The sequence below is a fragment of the Caretta caretta genome, chromosome 7 (assembly GCF_965140235.1).
Source record: "Caretta caretta isolate rCarCar2 chromosome 7, rCarCar1.hap1, whole genome shotgun sequence".
NCBI classification, from domain to species: domain Eukaryota; kingdom Metazoa; phylum Chordata; order Testudines; family Cheloniidae; genus Caretta; species Caretta caretta.
Window position 1 is genome coordinate 31,151,093 of NC_134212.1, and position 19,511 is coordinate 31,170,603.

At 55.6% G+C, this 19,511-nt stretch overlaps 2 protein-coding genes across 3 annotated transcripts; one reads left to right on the plus strand and one right to left on the minus strand.

The window, feature by feature from the left end:
• The first annotated feature begins 450 nt into the window (after positions 1–450).
• TRPT1 (tRNA phosphotransferase 1) lies at positions 451–4,423 on the plus strand. Of its 2 annotated transcripts, none has more exons than XM_048859447.2 (7): positions 451–672; positions 1,079–1,160; positions 2,497–2,666; positions 3,007–3,184; positions 3,403–3,459; positions 3,676–3,786; positions 4,321–4,423. In XM_048859447.2, exons 1-7 carry the CDS (start codon positions 577–579, stop codon positions 4,341–4,343), a joined length of 717 nt encoding a protein of 238 aa, XP_048715404.1. In that variant the 5' UTR covers positions 451–576; the 3' UTR covers positions 4,344–4,423. The 2 variants fall into 2 exon arrangements, with proteins under 2 accessions (XP_048715404.1, XP_074986500.1); XM_075130399.1 differs by having other exon boundaries at positions 3,010–3,184.
• On the minus strand, positions 4,082–18,850 carry FERMT3 (FERM domain containing kindlin 3). Its single transcript, XM_048859410.2, has 15 exons — positions 18,673–18,850; positions 17,361–17,528; positions 15,708–15,941; positions 15,045–15,170; positions 14,628–14,796; positions 13,366–13,468; positions 12,941–13,048; positions 12,220–12,354; positions 12,032–12,081; positions 11,649–11,773; positions 10,969–11,075; positions 10,421–10,636; positions 9,892–10,016; positions 9,446–9,587; positions 4,082–5,139 (listed from the first exon to the last, which is right to left on the minus strand). Exons 2-15 carry the CDS (start codon positions 17,518–17,520, stop codon positions 4,960–4,962), a joined length of 1,980 nt encoding a protein of 659 aa, XP_048715367.2. The 5' UTR covers positions 17,521–17,528; positions 18,673–18,850; the 3' UTR covers positions 4,082–4,959.
• Positions 18,851–19,511: the final 661 nt, after the last annotated feature.

Consider the following 19,511-nt stretch of genomic DNA (forward strand, 5'->3'; position numbering starts at 1 on the left):
GCAGCGGTGGAGGATGAACCCTGCTTCCAAGAACCCCTGCCCCCCCCAGATTATTCCACCTTTGCCCAGTAGGGGGAGTCTCCCTCCGCCCACAACAAGTGCCCCTGGGGCATGTAGGAGCTGGAATACCAGGCTAGTTGGGTGCCCACGGCTGACCAGTCCTACCTGAAAGACTACAACTCCCAGAAGCCTTTGCGGCCCAAAAGCTCGGCCTCCAGGCCACGACCTTGCCCATGATGCTTGGTGGGTGGGGCTGGAGCAGTTGAGTTCAAGTTTGCAGCTGTGGTTACTGGGAGACTGGCAGTCTGGTCTGGTCTGGTCTGGTCTGGGACTGGGTGATTGCCCCCGGCAAGGGAGCGCTGAGACAGAGGAGGAGGGGAGCGAGAGAGCTGGGGAGTGTGGGACTGGTTGGGAGGGGGTCCTGGGGGAGGGAGACAGGACAGTGGGACTGGTGGGGAGAGGGGGCAGGAGAGTGGGATTGGTGGGCAGGGGCTCTGGGAACAGGGTAACTGCCTTTAGGCATTCTAGGGAGGCTGAGGCTGTACAGAGCCCAGGAGCAGGGTGGGAGCGACTAGCATGGATCCAGGGGGAGCAGAATCTCAGCAGCCCCTCCCTAGGGCTCCTGGGAGAGGGAGCCGGAAGTCTGGGAGTCGAAAGAGGCACCAGGACCAGGTTAGAGCTAGTCATGATTTCCCCTGACCCAGACTCTAAACCCCAGTCAATCTCCTCCCATGGCTGAGCTGGTGACACCTGTCTCCATGGCCAGACTTCTTGCAGGGGTTCTCCCCTCCAGTTCAGGCGTGGTTGGGTGGGGGTGGCAAGAGCTGACAGGAACCCCTCTCTAGGGGTGAGTTGGGACTAGAACCCAGGAGTCCTGGCTCCCAGCCCCCCTACTCTAACCCATTAAACCTCTCTCCTCTACCAGAGGTCAGAAATAGAACCCAGGAGTCCTAGCTCCCAGTGGCTCATTCAGCCCTTTCTACTGAGGCTGGTAGTGGTGTGGTGGGGGGGGGGCGGGGGTTCCCTCGGGGATGAGCCCTCACCACTTCCTCCATTCTCTGTCCCCCATCTCTTTCAGAATCCAGATGTCCGTCTGTCCAAAGCCTTGTCCTATGTTTTGCGTCATGGAGCAGCCCAGCTGGGGCTGGAGATGGGTGCTGGTAAGTGCACCCATACTCCCATGCATTTGCTCCCCCTGGCCTTGCAGGCAGGCTTCAGAACAGCACCTCTCCCATAAAGAGAGAGCTACTGAACCCCAGCAGAAAGGACTGAGACAGGGGACCCTCTGCTTAGGTACAACCCGCCATGCTGACATGGGATCCCCGGCCTGTGGCTGCCCCTGGCTCTCCTACCTGCCCCTGGGGCCTGAAAGGTCAGGGGGTCATTATGGGGGGCACTTGGTATTGATGCATGTGCTCCCTGCTCCTAGGGAGGTGGTGGGAGAGAGAGCACAGAGAAGGGGACTAGGGCTGGGCCTGCTATCCACAGACTCATTGCACTAAACAGCCCAGCCCCTTGCTCCAGAGGGTGTTCCCCCTCACAGGTTACTGGGGGCAGGGGTGTGCTGACATAAACTGGCCTGCCCTCTGCTGGAGGGCCCATGGATGGGCACTGCCCCAGGACACCTGGGTTCTTCAGCCCCTTAGTACCCTGGAGCCTGAGGGGTGTGGTAAGGGTTAGGGCATCATGTGGAGGCCAAACTGGTCTTGTCCCTCAGTCACCCCCAATGGATTGCATAGGGAGATGATGGAGTTAGACAGATCTTGGCATAGTTGGTCTAGGGGGGTGGGAGATGGGGTAGATCAGGTCTTGGCCTTGCCAGTCAGGGGAGAGATGGGTTAGAGCATGTGAGGACAGGTTAGAGTATGTGAGGACAGGTTAGGTCTAGGCCTTACCGGTGGAGGTTGGAGGGATGAGTAGGAGCTGCAAGGGGGTGTCAGTCTCGGCTGCACTAGTTGGGGGTGCAAAGGGGGTTTAGATCTTGGCCTAGCCAGTTGTGCGGGAATGGGATAGGGCATGCGAGGAGGGGCAGATCTCACCCTTGCTGGTTGGAGGAACAATGGTGTAGGTGGGGGGCGGGGTGTTGTGCAAGGAGGGAGGATGAGGTAGGGCATGCAGGGGGCAGGTCTAACCCTCGCTGATTATGGGGATGGGGAGGATGTGACAGGTTGAATGAGGGGGTTGGAATGTGGGCAGGGCAAGCCAGGGGGTCAGGTCTTGGTCTAGCCCATCGAGGGGGGGATGGGGCAGGGTGAGCGAGGGGGACAGGTCTCTGCCTAGCCCGTTGGGATGTGGGAAGGGGGCAGGTCTCTGCCTAGCCTATCATGGAGGATGGGAGAGGACAAGGGGGGTAGGGATGCCAGGCCTCCGCCTAGCCCATCAGGGTTTGGGGGTGGGGCAGGGCAAGCAAGGGGAACAGGTCTCGGTTTAGCCCATCAGGGTGTGGGGAGGGGGCAGGTCTCGGCCTAGCTGATCTCATCTATCTCCCCTCCCCAGATGGGTTCTTAGACGTGGCTGCCCTGCTGAGCCTGCCCCGCTTTGGGGGGGTCTCTGTGGCCGATGTGCGACACGTTGTGGAGACTAACGAGAAGCGCCGCTTTGCCCTGCGCCCCCACCCTAGTGATGGGCGCTTGCAGATCCGCGCCAACCAGGGGCACTCACTGCAGGTGCTGGGGGAGGGGTGATGGGCAGCAGAGAGGAATCCCTCTTCTGGGGAAGTGGCGGGGGGCAATTGAGTGGTGCGGGCAGGGGAAATCCTACAACCTGGGGCCCAGAGTGCGGGGGATGGGTCAGAGCAGGATAATCACTCTCCCAGGATTAGGAGGAGTCAGGGGGCAGGACAAGATCCTTGCTTCAGGGAATGGGGGGCAGGGGCACCTGGGACATAAGAAGGGGCAAGAGAATGGGGGCTGGAGGGATGCCGAGAGGCTGATGAGGGCTAAGGAAAGCACAAAAAGGGACTCTAGGCCAAAGCTCCATTGTGATATCCCTCCATTCGCTCACCAGCAGGTGTCAGAGCTAGAGCTGATCCCACTGCTGGAGCCCACAGCCCTACCCCAGACCATAGCCCATGGCACTTACCTGCGGCACTGGCCGGCCATCTGCCGAGGGGGCCTTTCCCGCATGGGGCGCAACCATATCCACCTAGCACCTGGGCTGCCCGGGGATGGACATGTCCTCAGCGGTGAGTGTGCATGCTGTACTGGGGAGAGAATCTAGGAGTCCTGCCCCCCTGTCCCTGGGGCAGTAATGGGGAGCTCTCTTTGGGGGTGGAGGGCTGTGGTCCTGAGGGACACTGGTGGCTCTGTGTACAAAGCACAGTCAGCTGGGGGGATGTGGGTGGGTCTGGGAGTTGCTCCCCATAGCCTGCTTTTGACCACCTCTTTGACTATTGATCCACAGGGATGAGGCAGGACTGTGATGTGGCTATAGTGATTGATGGGCCCCAGGCACTGGCAGGTGAGTAAGGGGACGGGGAGGGCAGTCTCCGGTGGAAACAAAGAAGGTTCCTCAGCCCTTCCAACTGAGGCACCTTCTCAGCAGCAGAACCCAGGAATCCTGGCTCCCAGCCCCCTCCTCTAACCACTCAATCCCAGTCCCCACCCTGAGTGGAGGATAGAACCCAGATGTCCTGGTTCCAATGGCCCTGTGCCTGTGCATTGCTTCCCCATGCAGATGGGATCCAGTTCTATCGCTCAGCTAATGGTGTCATCCTCACACCGGGTGATGCTGAAGGCCTCTTGCCTCCCCGGTACTTCCAGAGAGTCCTGCAGCTCCAGCCTGACAGTAAGGGTCTCTCCCATCCTGCCTCCTACCTTCTTGGGGGGAAAAAAGGGGGGATGGCTTGGCACTGGGGGTGGGACAGTCTCTGACCTCTCCATTACCCCCACCCACTAGAAAGAGGGGAAGGGACTTGTCCAAGGTCATATTGCAAGTGGGGCGGAGGACCTAGCGGTCCTGACTCCCACTACCTCTGCTCTAACCCACTAATTTCCACTCCCCTTCCCACGCTGGGGATAGAACCCTGGAGTCCGGGGAGTCACTGTAGAACCCTTCCACAAAGTCACGGACCTGCTCGACATGGTGAGAGCTTGGTTTATTACTCTGTGTTTGCAGTCCCAGTTGACGTGCCCGGCTGGCAGCTCGTGGCAGAATCCAAGTAGCTCTGGTTTTGATCCATTCCCAGGGAGTGCCCGAGAAGTGCCCATGAGCCGATGGAGGGTGGAGGGTCCTGTTATTCCCTGGCATAGGTGGCAAGGGCAGGCAGGTTCAGGAAAGCCAAATTCTGCCAACCCATTTCTGAATCCTTCTCTCTTTCAGGGCGTTTGCTACCCCTCGAGTGACTCTCACAGGGTCCAGGGCCATGGCATGGAGGAGAATCAGGCAGGAGAGAGCAGTGTAAAATAAAATCCCTATTGTTCCATCTGCTGCAGGCTCTTTAACCATCTCTCTTCTGGATTTGCTTGCCTTGCTTCCCCGCGCGCTCCCCCCGCCCACCGCTGGGGTAAGGCGTGCTGGCTGGGGACCTGTACTCCCCCTCCCATAGAGCACATGCAGGAGTGCTGGGGTGGCAGGGAGTACGAGAAGGGATGGGTGGATTAAGGGGTGGCTTGGGCTGGGGTTGTGTAGGCCATTGCGGGGTGGTGTTGTCATGGTGTGTAGATAATTTGAGAAGTAGCAAGTGTTGGGCTGGCTGGGTTGGTTAGCTGAGTGTGTATGGAAAAGTGGAGACTGGGGTTGTGGAGCATGGGGGGAGTGGCTTGGGAATGTGTGTGTAGGGATTGGTGGGCTGTGTTGTGGGTAGGAGGGAATGGGGGTAGGGGACTGTGTTGGGTGGGTATGTTGGGGATAGGTGGTTGGGATGGGTGGGTGAGGGCTGCTCCCTCTCTGTTGGCGGGGCCAATGTTGGTCCCTGCTGCCCCCTGGTACCCAGCAGGGGATAGGAACAGTGCTGAGTGCTCACAGGGCCTCGTGGCCCCCTGTCAGCTTGTAGAAAAGCTCCTCATCGAGGCCCCGGCCCTTGTCGGTGGAGCGGGTGGACAGGAAGATGTACCCCCCGATGTACTCGTGCACGATATTGCACCTGGCCGACACACAGCTGAACGCCACATTGATGTGCTCATCAAACTCAATCGCCACCTGGGAGAGAAGACAGTAGTGAGGGGCTGGTTGGGGAAGAGAACACAGGAGTCCTGGCTCCCACTTTTTAGTGTTGTTAGAAACTGGGGAACCTTTTGGGGAAGAAGTAGCCTGTACCGGGGGAGGATGGACTCCACCTTAACCAAAATGGAACCAGATAGCTGGCATGTAAAATTAAGAAGGTTGTAGAGGAGTTTTTAAACCAAAAGCTGGGAGAAAGCTGACAGGTATGGAGGCACGCACAGCTCGGCAGAGACATCCCTTAGGGATGAATTAATTCAAGGGCAGACTCAATATCCTAAGATAGAGGATAGGAAAGAAGTTGGTAAAGTACAGATAGGAGCTAGGAAGCAATGGTCAAACATACGAATCTCATTTAAACATAACACATGAAGGCAAGTGACTAAATATTGACAAAATGTACAAGGGCTTATATACTAATGCTAGAAGTCTAAATACTAAGATGGGTGAACTAGAGTGCCTGGCATTAAATTAGGATATTGGTATAATAGACATTACTGAAACTTTGTGAAATGAGGCTAATCAATGGGACATGGTAATACCAAGGTATGCAATATATAGGAGTGACAGTAGGTCACGCTGGTGGGGGTGAGGTGACACTACATGTTTATAAAAAGAAAAATCAAAAAGGTGAAAACCTTAAATGAATCAAACTACTGTAAAATCTCTATCAGTAGAAATTCCAAGCTTGAATAACAAGAGGATAGCAGTAGGATATACTGCTGACCACGAGAGTGACTGTGATTGTGAAATGCTAATGGAGGTTACAGAGGCTACAAAACCAGAAATCACAGTAATAATGTGTGATTTCAACTATCATACTGACTGGGTAAATGTCACCTCAGAATAGGGATGCAGAGATGACACACGTAAATGACTGCTTCCTGGTGCAGCTAGTCTTGTAACCCACAAGGGGAGAGACAATTCTTGATTTGGTCCGAAGTGGAGCACAGGATGTGATCCCAGAAGTAACTATTGCTGAACTGCTCGGTAAAAGTGACCATAATGTAATTAAATTTAGCATCCTTGTAGGGGGGAAAATACCAACCCAACCCCCCCTCCCATGGTTACATTTAACTTTAAAAAGGGAAACAACACAAGAATGAGGATGTTTGTTAGATGGAAATTAAAAAGAACAGTCACGGGGGTACAGTGCGGCCTGCAGTCAGCATGGAGACTACTTAAAAATACCATAATAGAGGCTCAGACTAAATGTATACCCCAAACCAAAAGAGACATGGCTAAGCAACAGCGTATTGGAGGGGAAAAGTCACCCTTTAAAATGTCAGGTTTCAGAGTAGCAGCCATGTTAGTCTGTATTCGCAAAAGAAAAGGAGTACTTGTGGCACCTTAGGGACTAACAAATTTATTTGAGCATAAGCTTTTGTGATCTACAGCTCACTTCATCGGATGCTCAAATAAATTTCAGAGGAACAGCCGTGTTAGTCTGTATTCGCAAAAAGAAAAGGAGTTCTTGTGGCACCTTAGAGACTAACCAATTTAGTAGCTCACGAAAGCTCATGTTCAAATAAATTTGTTAGTCTCTAAGGTGCCACAAGTTCTCCTTTCTTTTAAAATGTGGAAGTCAAATTCTAATGAGGAAAATAAGAAGGGGCACAAACTCTGGCAAGTAAAATGTACAAGTGTCATAAGACAGGCCAAAAAAGAATTTGAGAACTAACTTGCTAAAGATGCAAAAACTAACAATAAGAATTTTCTTAAGTACATCAGAAGCAGGAAGCATGTCAGACAATCAGTGGGGCCACTAGACAACCAAGGTGTTAAAGAAGCACTCAAAGAAGACAAGGCAATCACAGAGAAGCTAAATGGATTCTTTGCATGGGTCTTTGCAACAGAAGATATAGGGGAGGTACCCATATCAGAGCTATTCTTTTTGGGTGACTAATCGGAAGTATCGTCCCACATAGATGTGTCAATAGAGGTGGTTTTGGCACATATTACTAAAACTAAACAATATTAAGTCACCAGGACCAGATGGTCTTCACCCAAAAGTTTGAAGGAAGTCAGATATGAAATTGCAGAACTGTAGTATTTAACCTATTGCTGAAATCAGCCTCTGTAGCAGATGACTAGAGGATAGCTAATGAAATAGCAAATTTTTAAAAAGGCTCCAGAGGCAATCCTGGCAATTACAGGCCAGTAAACCTAACTTCAGTACCAGGCAAATTGGTAGAAACTGTAGAAAAGAACACAATTATCAGACACAGAGATAAATACACTTTATTGAGGAAGAGTCAATATAGCTTTTGTGAAGAGAAGTCATGGCTCACCAGTCTGGTGTGATGATTAAGGGTATGGAATGGCTTCCATACAAAGAAAGACTAAAGATTAGAGCTGCTCAGCTTAGAAAAGAGACAACTAAGGGTGTGTGAGAGATAAAGGTCTATAAAATCATGAATGGTATGGAAAAAGTGAATAGGAAAGCGTTATTTACCTTTTTCCACAATACAAAAACCAGGGGTTGCCGGATGAAATTAATAGGCAGCAGATTTAATACAAACAAGAGGAAGTTCTTTTTCACACAATGCACAACTAACCTGTGGAAGTCATTGCTATGGGATCTTGTGATGGGCAAAAGTATAACTGGGTTCCAAAAAGAACTGGTAAGTTAGTGCTGGATAGGTCCATCAATGACTATTTGCCAATATGACCAGGGACATAACCTCATGCTTGGGGTGACCCTAAACCTCTGATCGCCACAAGCCAGGTGGATCACTCCATGCCTCCCATGTTCTGTACACTCTGGCTGAAGCTCTGATATGGGCCACTGTTGCCCAGGATACTGGGCAAGATAGATTAGGGCTTGACCTAGTAGGGCAGTTCTTATATTCTTAGAATCAGTTACAAGATAATAGGGTTAGAAGAAATAGCCAGCATGGATTTGTCAAGAACAAATCATGCCAAACTCACTTGATTTCCTTTGTGGACAGGATTACTGGCCTAGTAGATGGGCCATAGTCCCACATGACACTCTCATAAGCAAACTAGGGAAATGTGGTCTAAATAAAATTACTATAAGGTGGGTACACAACTGGTTGAAAGACTGTCCTCAGAGTAGTTATCAATCATTCACAGTTGAACTGGGAGGATGTATCTAGTGGGGCCCTCCAGGGGTCAGTCCTGGCTCCAGTACTATTCAATATGTTCATTAATGACTTGGATAACAGAGTGGAGAATATGCTTATAAAATTTGCAGATGACACCAAACTGGGAGGGATTGCAAGTACTTTGGAGGACAAGCTTAGAATTAAAAATCACCTTGACAAGTTAGAGAAATTGGTCTGAAATCAACAAGATGAAATTCAATAAAGGCAAGTGCAATGTACTACTCTTCAGAAAAAAAAAATCAAATGCACAATTACAAAATGAGAAAGAACTGATTACGTGGCAATGTTGCTGAAAAGGATGCAAGGATTACAGTGGCTCACAAACTGAACGTGAGTGTCAGCAGCTGCAGAAATGGTTAATATTATTCTGGGGTGGTGCAAGAGTGTTGCATGTAAGATATGGGAAATAACTGTCCTTCTCTGCTTGGCACGGGGGAGGCCTTGGCTGCAGTACTGTGCCCAGTTCTGGGCACCACATTTCAGGAAAGATGGGAACAAACTGGAGAGAGTCCAGAGCAGAGCTACAAAAATGATAAAAGGTTTAGAAACCCTGATCTAGGAGGGAAGGTTAAAAACACTGGGCTTGTTTAGTTATGAGAAAAGACTGAGGGGACCTGCTAACAGTTTTCCAATATGTTAAGGGCTGTTATAAAGAGAATGGGGATTAATTGTTCTCCATGGCCCCTGAAGGCAGGATAAGAAGTCGTCCTTAATCTTCAGCAAGGGAGACTCAGGTCAGACATTAGGGAAAAACTTTCTGACTAAGGGTAGATAAGCTCTGTGACAGGCTTCCAAGGGAGGTTGTGGAATCCTCATCACTGGAGGTTTTTAAGAACAGGTTCAACAAACACTTGTAGGAATGGTGGCGGTTTATTAGTCCTGCCTCAGCGCAGTGGGCAGGACTTGGTGACCTCTCAAGGTCCCTTCCAGCCCTACATTTCTGTGATTCTGTAGACCCCACTTGCCTCCCAGAGCCAGGCAAGAGACTCCAGGAGTCCTGGAGCCCATCTCCACCATGCATGGGCACTGGAGAGGAGAAGACCCAATACAATCGTGTCTCCTAGGGCATTCCCCTACACCCCCTCTCCCTGTGCCAGACTCCATGATGGCTTGGCATTGCTCTTTATAGGCCCCAGCAACCCCTTCCCTGCACTGACCTGACGGATGTCCCAGTTGACATTCCACTGGCGCATGTTGCTATACCGCCAGGTTTTCACCATGTCTCCCACGCCCAGGTCAATTCGGATCAGACGATTATTGGCGATGCCCAGGATCTCATCCTTCCTACTGCCCTTGAACCTGTGGAGCATGGAGGGGCTGGGGGTCAGGACTCCTGGGTTGTATTGCAGTTTGGGGGTGGCAGTCAATGGATTGGAGCAGGAGGGGCTGGGGGTCAGGATTCCTGGTTTCTATCCCTAGCTGAGCGGGGAGAGGAGTGAGGTTGAATGGGTTGGGGCTGGAGTGGAAGGGCTGGGCTTCGGGACTTCTGGGTTCTATCCCTGACTCTGTAGAAGTGTGAAGGGGGGTCCAGTGGTTAGAGCGGGGTGGGGGGGGTCAGGACTCCTGGGTTCTACCCTTGGCTCTGTGGGGAGGGGTGCCTCACCTGACCACAAAGTAGGAGATGCCGAAATCAGGCAGTGATTGCCAGGCCTGGATAAACCTCATCTTGGCCTCGGTGAGTGAGAGCTGGGCCACATTCTGATGGGCCTCCAGGATGCGCGGGGTTAACTGTGGGCAGGAGACATGGGTCAGTGTTCCAGTGTGTTCCAGGCCTGATCAATGCTTGGATGGGAGACCTCCTGGGAGGTTGGGGGGTGTGCTCCCATCACAGTCATTGCTGGCCCCATTACCCAAGTGCAGCAGCAGGGGGTGCTGTGCTGTAGGGGGCAGGGCAGGGCGGGGGGCTCAGTGCAGGGCACTGTGCTGCAAGGAGCAGGGTGGGGGGCTCAGTAGGGGTGCTCTGCCCTTGCAGTCCTGGCCCCATTACCCAAGTGCAGCACTAGGGGGAGCTGTGCTACAGGGGGCATCTCCTCTTGCAGTCAGTGTTGACTCCATCCTGGGGCCAGGCGTGCTGTGCTTCAGGGAGTGGGGCATGGAGCTCAGTAGGGGTTGCTGCCCCAACCCCCACCTACTTGTTTGGGCTTGAATTTCTTCTGGTAGCGCGGGGACACCAGCCACTGGGTGCCTATGGCCTCGGCATCGGGGGCCACGGGCGCGTCAGGACTGGCTCTCTGCAGCTGCAGGAAGGACAGGATATTCTGCACCTCAGACTGATAAGTGCTGTCTGCCATGGTCCGGCCTTTGGCTGCCAGCCGGCACCCTGCCATCCAGCGGGCATACTGCTGCTCCTGCAGGGGGGGAGGAGGAGGAGGAAGGGAAGGGAGGGAGTTAAAGGAGGGGGAGGCACTAAAGACCCCCAGCTGGGACCACCGCTGCAATGCATCTTAGTAGCCAGACCCTGCAGCCCCTTTCTAGAAGATAATCCCATTCACCCACCAATTCACAGCCCCTTCCCCCAGTATAGCCCCACTGCAGCCCACCCTTTATGGTGTAATCCCACTGCCCTTTCACTCCCCACAACTCTCTTCCTACATGGTACAACCCAAATGCATCCCCCAGTGTGAGTCCCTAGGGTATAACCCACCCCACAGTCTGATCCCACTGCTGTCCCACAACTTACGTCCTCACAGCGCAGGTACACCTCACTCATCCCCTCCGGAGAGGGCACCAGCAGTTTGATGCAGAACTTTTGGCTTGAGACGTTGACATCCGGTACCACCTCACAGCCTGAAATTGGTGGCAGGGGGAGTGGAATGCAGCATAATTGGTAATTAAAATGCTTTATTGTGTCTGCAAAAATACCTCAAAATCCCATGGGGCTGGGGGACAATCTCTCGCCTCTGTGTTGACCTATGGAACTACTTGCCACACGAGTTTTAAGGAGGCCAAGGCTTCAGGGAGATTAGATCTGGCTGTTAGTTGATGCCAGAGACCATTGACTGGCTGTGAATGGCAGGGGCCAGCAAAGAAAATCCTGTCCTTTTACTTTCAGTTAACTCCCTGCTACTGGCGTGCAAAGGGCCCAGGAGGTTGGAACAGAGAGGATGTGAAAGGGATTCCCCTGCACCCTGAGCGCGGACAGCAAGACACCTTCATGCTGCAGTTGGAATATACATGATGGGAATCCCGCCCAGCATTGCCTGGTGAGGGGAGCTCAGTGTTGAGGGAAGGCTTATGTTCAGTTCTCTGAAGCAGCAGACTTTGTGCGAGCTGGGACACAGCGGGCTGGATGAGCCCATCTGTCTGATCTGGGAGGGTGTGGGGAGAAGAGATGCCAGGGAGAGGGGATACCGTACTCACCCTTGAGACTGAGCTGCTGTACGGGCTCACCCAGGGCCTCCTCACGGCTCTTGTAGTAGGAGATGGAGGTCTCTTTGAACATTACCCAGTACTGCTTGTAGCCCTTCAGCGTCAGCTTGCGGGGCCTGTGGAGGGGGGCATCAATGCCAAGGTGGAGGGGGCACAGTTGGACACCCCCCAGATGTGGGAGATACACACAGTCCCCCTAGGGCCCTGAGCTGTGACATGGGACGGGTGCAACAGGATAGCTTGGGGGATGGGTCAGGCATGTTATTGGCACTGTGAGCACTAGACCCCACGTTGCTCCCAGAGTAGGGGTAGAACCCAGGAATCCTGACTCTCAGCCCCCACCCCCAAAGTGAGGATGAGAGTCTGAAGCTCACCTGAATATCCGGAGATAATCCTTCAGCTCAGGGATGGTGGTGAGATTTTCCTGTCAGGAGATCAAGACACAGTCACCCCCTGCTACTCCAGTCCGGCCCCCCGATGCCCCTCAATCCTGCCGCCTCCTGATATTCCAACCCTGGATCCCCCCACAGCACTGCTGGTGCCCCTCACATCCGCCCCTTACCAGCATGTCCGAGGTTGATGTCCCCCCCTCCAGCTTGACCTGGAGGTTGGACAGGGCTGAGTCCAGGTCATCCAGGCCTTGCTCCCCGGCTGGCTCCGTGGGGTCAGCACTCAGTGAGAGCTTGTTGATGTGATACTGGAGGGCAGGGGGAGGCCGGTTAGTTGGGGAGAAAGGGGAGGGAGATCTTCACCGCCCCACCCACCCAGATAGCCCCCACATGGGATTGGCCACTGGCTTGACCTGGCAGGATGGATCCTTGTTCACCTGGGTGGGAGAGCTCCAGACGTAGTTAGTCCTGGCCCCACTGGGTGAGCTCTGGGGAAGACAGACCCCAGCCCAGCTGGGGGTGGGATGTGGAAATATATTGGGTAAGGGTACTCTGTAGCGGGGAGGGGCTAGATCCCTACTAGGTGGGAGTGCTTGGGGGACAAAGGGGGGGGCAGATGGATCCCAGCCCAGGCGGGTGGGAGGGCTCCAGGGATGGTTACTCCTGGCCCCACTGGGTGAGCACTAGGGAAGGTAGATCCCAGCCTGATTGTGGGGTAGGCGGGGGTGTTCCATGGCCGGGGAGGGGATGGATCCTGGCCAGTTGCGAGTGCTTCATGTGAGGGAGGGAAGGGGATGGCTGTGGCGGAATCCCTGGTAGGTGGGGGTGGATTCCAGCCCAGCAGGGGGAGGTGGATCCTGGCCTAGCTGGGGGTGGGGGGCGGAGGTCCAGTACCTGCAGCGCAGCGAAGACCATCATCTCCTCCTCGGTGCTTTCGGTCTCCTCCAGCAGCACGGCCCAGCGTGCCTGCTCGTACAGCTGGGTGATGCGCACTGCGTCGTACTGCAGCATGGGGGACAGGAAAGGTGGGTGGGGGTTAGGGGGTCAATGGGGGAAATTAAGGGGGAGGAGCGGGGAGGGGGTGGAACAGGGGTCTGGAGGAGAGTTGGGTTGGGGTGGAGGGAAGGAGGGGTCCTGGGCTCCAGATCCAAGAAGTCAGTGTAGGTTTGAGGGGGGAAGGGAAAGTCTGGGGAGAGATGATGGGGTGTGGTAGGGGTTGGAGTAGCCAGGACAGGCTGGCTATATTTGGGGAGTGAAGGATGGACAGGAGACCCCAGGGGAGAAGGGTTGGAGGGGAGGGAGGCACACAGGGGTCCCACCTTGGGCTCCAGGTCAAAGAAGCTGTAATATTTGAACCGCAGCCAGAGCTGCTCGTTCTCCCGCACGTCCTGCTGCATCAGTGACCGCGAGGAGCTCAGCCACCTGGAGGGGAACACGGGAATTGTCATATTAGTAAGAACAGGTGTGACTCAGTTTCCCCACCCACTTGGGATTGCCACCCCCTGGGTGGGAAGGGGTTACACCTTCCTCTCTAGGGCAGGGTAGATGAGATGGCTGCAGGTCTCTATCTGGGGGTGGGAATGCACCATCAAGAACTGTCCCTAGGCAGGGAGCCCTGAAGCGACACTGAGACCCCCGCTGGCCAGCCAAGGGAGGCTGAACATGTGTGACCAGCACCAGGCAGCTGGAGATCAGGGGACAGGAGGCGGCTTCAGCCTGGCCCACACTTAGCCCGGCAGAGCGCTGTGGGCTGGGGAGGGAGAGGGCGGTGTCGCCGCAGAGCGTGAACCCTCGTGCAGATGCTCTGATCCCAGCATGGAAGGGCTTTGGCCACCATAGCTGGGGAGAGCTCAGCTGGTGGAACCATTCCCATGTGGGTAGAAGCTGCATCCCCCGGCAGGGGTTGCGGGAAGCTCTGCCAGTCCGGCCTGGGCTAGGAACTGGGCTGCCCATATAGCACTCAAAAGGCAAGTCAGGGTTGGCTCTCCCCGTGCCCTGTTGCTGTAAGGACGGAAGGTCTGCCCACCGTGGGGTGCCCCCAAGGGCTCAGCAGCGATGGGGGAGGGAGGGTTCACTCTTGGGTACTAAGGGTAACACTCCACCCTGGTCTAGGAGTGAGACCCCAGACAGAAAACAGGGGAGACTGGCAGGAGCCTAGGGAACGGGGCAGGTGGCTGCCAGCATGGACTCCAGGCTGAGCCTGGCTTTCCATGCTGTGCTAAGGATGCTACGACGCTGGGTCCCAGGGGACTGGTAAACACTGGCTTGCTCTGAACAGGCTGCACTGGGTCACTTCAGGGCAATCAACGCAGAGGAACCTCTGGGGAGATATAGAGAGACATGGGAGTCTGGAGTCCAGGGCCCCGCCTAGATGTGCTGGAGTCGCGGGACTCATCCTAACTCCATGGCCCGGCCTGCCCGGGCGCCGTTAGAGGTGACGGTATAAAGGCTGGGGGTACAGATTGCCCTGGAAATCCATGACAGGACCCAGCTGTGGTGCTGCCCCCAGGCATAGAGCCAGCAGCCGCAGCTCTCCCGGTGCCCCTCAAGCCCAGCCTGCAGCCCCCCTCTCTCCTCTCACCGGCTGTTGATCTGGGCCTTCTCCATGAGGTTGCTGGGCCGAGGCATCTTCAGCACGTGCTCGGGGCTCAGGCCAGTCCAGCTCACTGACAGCATCCGGTAACAGGCCTCGGTGGTGGGGCTGTCCGAGAAATGGGCCGGCATCCCCCGGAACGGCTGCTGCTCCGCGCCTGCAGGGAAAGGGAGGGCTTCTGCTCTGTGCACAAGGGGGGGTTAGCGGCGCCCAGGCAGATGCCTGCCGCCAAGTGCACACACAGTAGGGCAGGCTCTCACACCACTGCTTGTGCTCACGAGTGCACGTACCTTCTGGCACAAGCACACAGGGGTGCTCTCACATGCACTCACATGCACGCTCACCCCAGCACTCGCAGGGAAGCACACTCACATGCCCCTGCCCACCCCCTTCGCCCGCACTCACTGGCTGGCAGCACCACCCCGCTGAGGTCAAAATCATCCTCTGTCCCCAGCACCGGCCCCTTCCGCTTCTTCTTGTCCTTCTCCTCAGGCGCCCGCAGCAGTGACAGCTCCTCGGCATGCCGGATACCTGAGGGGAGGGGACACGGGGTGAGGGAGCTCCCCAGTAAGGGGGCCTTCCCCCATCTTCCCCTTATTCCATCTGTCTGGGCCCCCTGCCCCTCTCCCCCAAAAGCCCCATCCCTCCTCCCTGAGCCCACCCAGGCTTTTCTCCCTACTTTTGCTCCCCTCACCCCTTTGTGCCCCCCTGCACACCTCCCCGACCCCTGCTCCTCCCCTTACCGCTCCCTGGGTCACCTCCTCACCCCAGACACTGGCCCATCTATGCTCCTACTCCCCACCTGGGAAGGGGCAGCCAGGGGAGAAGAGCCCCAGGTGCTAGGTAGATGTGATGTCACTAATTTGTCATGACTCCCCATGCACTTTTTCCAGACCACTTTAAGCACTGTCCCCTGCCCCACACCTCCAAACCCCCTACCCCTCTGCACCCTTTGCCTTTCCCTCCTCCACAACTCCTGCCCCTCCCTGATACTCACCCTCGATGTCTACCCCCAGCATCCTTCTCCACCCTGGCCCGTCTATGCCCCATCCCCACCCGGGCACTCACTCAGCACCCGGCAGATGCCAGCCACAGCACGGAAGACTGGCTCAGAGAAGCTGGCGTGGACGCGGATCATCCGCCGGTTGGGCAGCTGCAGCCGCACAGGCTTGTGCTGAGGTGTGTACCGGAGACGGGCATCTGCCTGCAGCCCGTACTTATCCAGGGTCCAGTTGGTCTTGAGCAGCCAGAGTTTCTTCTGCTCCCACCAGAGTGCATGGTCTGACCAGTTCTGCTTCACCTCTGGGGGCAGAGCACAGTAGTTTGCACAGGGACCCCTTGTCTGGCACTGAGATGCAGCCACCTCTGGCATTGGGCATGGGGGCTGTTTATGGAGGGACCCCTCGCCCAGCGCTGAGATGTAGCCAGTGCTGCCTCAGGGTGGGATAGAGGAGGTAGCTCCCAGTATAAGGAAGATGCTGCAACCCCAGGAGCTGAACTGCGCAAGCCACCCACACGCAATACAACTACAGACTTCTAAACCAGAGCCATGGCTACTGGGGCAGGGTCCTGGCTTCCCCATGCTAACCACTAGGCCCCATTCTCTTCCTGGAGTTGGGAGAGAACCCAGGTGTCCCAATTCCCAGCCCACCTTTCTCTAAGCCACTAACCCCACCCCCACCCCACCAGAGCCAGGAATAGACTCCCGAGCCCTGAAGGCTATTTATAGCCATAGGCTCTGGCTAGCTGGCCCCTTATCAGCCTCCATCCAGGGTATGGGCCTCACAGTCTCCAGCAGCAGCTACAGCTGCTATCTGGCACTGCCAGGGGAAGGTCCCCATACCACATAGACTGGCCACAGGAAGACATGGCACAGGCCCACCTCGTGTCCTGGGCAGATAAAGAGACACTTCCTGTTGCATTGGTCCCTGGGTGCCCCCTCCCACCAGGCCCCAGGCCCCTCCCTCGCTGGTACCGAGGGGAGTAGGGAGATGTGGGCAAACACTGTAGGGGAGTACAGGACAGAGGGAAGCACTTGGGGACAGACAGATGGATGGAGGAGGACGTGTGGGACTGACCAATGGATCACTAAAACCTAAAGAACAGACAACTGGGCAGATTAGAGCCCAGACAGGCGTTCCAGGGTTGGCCCACCCCCTGGGTAGCCCCCATGCCCACAGATGGCAGGTGCTTGTTTCCCTGACACAGAGGGCAATTCTGGGGTAATCAAGGGGGTAGGAGGCAGTGCTCCAGCCAGACCCCAATCTTGCACAGAGTAGGAGGGGAGAGACAGGAACTGAGGGTGGAACTGGGCGATTGGGAGTCGCTTCCCTGCATCAGGGCCATGACTCAGCCTGCATCATGTGAGAGACTGGCAGGAACAGCAGGAAGTGGGGGTCTAGAGGTTAGAGCAGGGGGCTGGGAGAGGACTCCTGGGTTCCGTCCCCAGCTCTGGGCTGGGGGGGGGGGAGGAGAGGGAATTTGAGGTGCCCTAGGGTAAAGGGTTGGGGAACCCCCTCTGATGCTAAGATGCGTGATGCTGGGAATCCAGCATCTACTGGCTACTAGAGGGGGAAGTGCAGCAGGGAAATTAAAGGGACAGAACCCCACCATCCACGCAGGGGCTCACCCATTGTGGGGAGAAGTGTGTAAAGTGGGGAGGGGATGGAAGAGGACACCCCTCCATGTAACCCACAGCAGCAGGGGGGACCCCACACTCACTGATCTTATCCACAATCTGCAGCATGATGCCCCCAATGTGTACATCCCCGGTGACTCGCAGGGTGAGGGGCTCAGCCTCGGGCCCCAGCTCCTCCACAGCCACTCTCAGCTCCCAGGAGGCATCGATGTAATCCCCGCTCGCTGTCTTCAGCCCAGCCATGGCGAGCCCTGGAACGAGTGCAGCGCAAGGGTCAGGAGGGAGACAGGACACCGGAGTTCTGTGCGCTCCTCTGGAAAGGGAGCAGGGTCTAGGGGGTTAGACTAGGGGGCTGGCAGTCAGGACTCCTGGGTTCTATCCCCAGCTTCAATTGTCAGCGTAACAAGGGTGGGGGGGGGGCAGCTTGTCCCTTTCCCGCTCTGTAGGTCAGTAGCGCTGGGGTGGTACAAGGGGATGGAGGGGTGAGAACGACTTCACAGTTCAGCAAAGGACACTTCCCGCCCCTGCCCATTGCAGGGAGGGAGAGGATTTGCCTTCCCCCAAAGCATAGGGTGGAGGCAGAAATAGCTGGACCACTGCTCCCATACAGCAGCGCTAGGCTGGCCCAGTGTTGTGTTCAGGGGCTGCAGGGCACAGGATCACAGGCAAGATGGGAGCCAGGGAATCCCAGTCCCAGCAGGAGAGAGGTGGTGCTGGGTGGGCCCCTGGAAGTCTGTCCTGCAAACAGCTGACCAGACCAGAGAGCCAGGGTCAGGACTCACGGGTTCTATCCCCAACACTGGGAGGGAAATGAGGTCAAGTGGGTTAGAGCAGGGAGGGCTGTGAATCAGGACTCCTGGGCCCATTGCTGACCATAGTGCGTCAGGGGACACACCACCAATCCTTCCCAACTCAATAGTTCTCACTCCCCAACCAGAGCTGGGGACAGAACCCAGGGATCCTGACTCTCCATCCCCCAGGTTGATATACAATCACAGTTTACCCCTGAGCCCTAGCTCACAGCTGAAGACCACAAGGGCTAATACAAATCAGCAGCTCGGTAAATGCCAGGAGCCCCGGAAGTAGGATATAGAATCAGGCATACAAAGAGTGAAGCCTGGCCCCAGGGACAGCCCCCCCACATCCTTTCAGATGCCCAGGAGGAATTCTCCTATAGCTTGGTAGGAAGTGCCATGCATCTAACTAGATCACACCTCCATGCAGCCCATCCTCAACCTCCATCCAAAATGGGGTCCCCTCTTCCACTTCAGTGAAGGATTGTGCATAAGGGCACGTGGCAAATTGGTGGGGCAGGACAGATGGAGTGGGACCTGCCACGACACTGTAAAGCGGAACCTTCCACCCCCAGCCACCACCGCGCAGCCAGCCCCTTACCGATCCCGGTGTGGGCTCTGTCCGAAGCTCCCGGAGCTGTTAGCTCATCTAGCACTGATAGGGATCCAGCCTGGGCTCTGTCTCCCTCGCCAGCATGCCTCCTGTCAAATCAGTCCAGCCCGTTGCTCTAGCCCTGGGCGTTTCCCTCCCTCCCACACTTCACTTCCTCTCAGCCGCTGAGCACTGTTTGCTCAACAGCTCCAGGGCTCTGCATTGTGTTTGTCTTGGGCAGGAAGTCCTTTGCATCAGGGCCCAATGGCAGCTCAGGCACCTGCCGAGTCCCTGGGATTGCTTTAGAGTAACACACCCACACTGCTGTGAGCAGTGTGTATGCCCTTCCCAGTAGGGACTCTCTCTCACTTTGTATTTGAAGCACCTAGTACCACAGGGGCCCTGATCTGAGTTATGGTTTGTGTAGCACCCAGCACAACAGGGCACCCTAGCTCAAGCCGGGGGGGGGGGGGGGGGGGGCTACAGTGCCTGGCCCCAGGGGAGGGCCATCCCTTTATTAAACCACAGAAGGACAGAGAGCAGCTATTGGAACACAAAGGGAAAAGGGAGCCTCCCTATGTATTTTCCTCTGCCCCACTGAGCAGCACATAGTGAAAACACAGTTAGGCAGTGGAACTCAGGGCCACATGATTCCATTACAGGCCAAAGGTTCAGGAAGGATTTCAGTTCATTCGGGGGCTAATCAAGCAGGTGGCAAGAACGTATGAGGGAAATGAATGGGAGCAGAATGCTGACAGGTGTTCAGTGGGGGAATGTGTCCTGCAGGCAGGACAGCAGGGTGACTTGAACCTTCCTCTGAAGCAGGAAGCACTGGTGGGAAGTCTGAT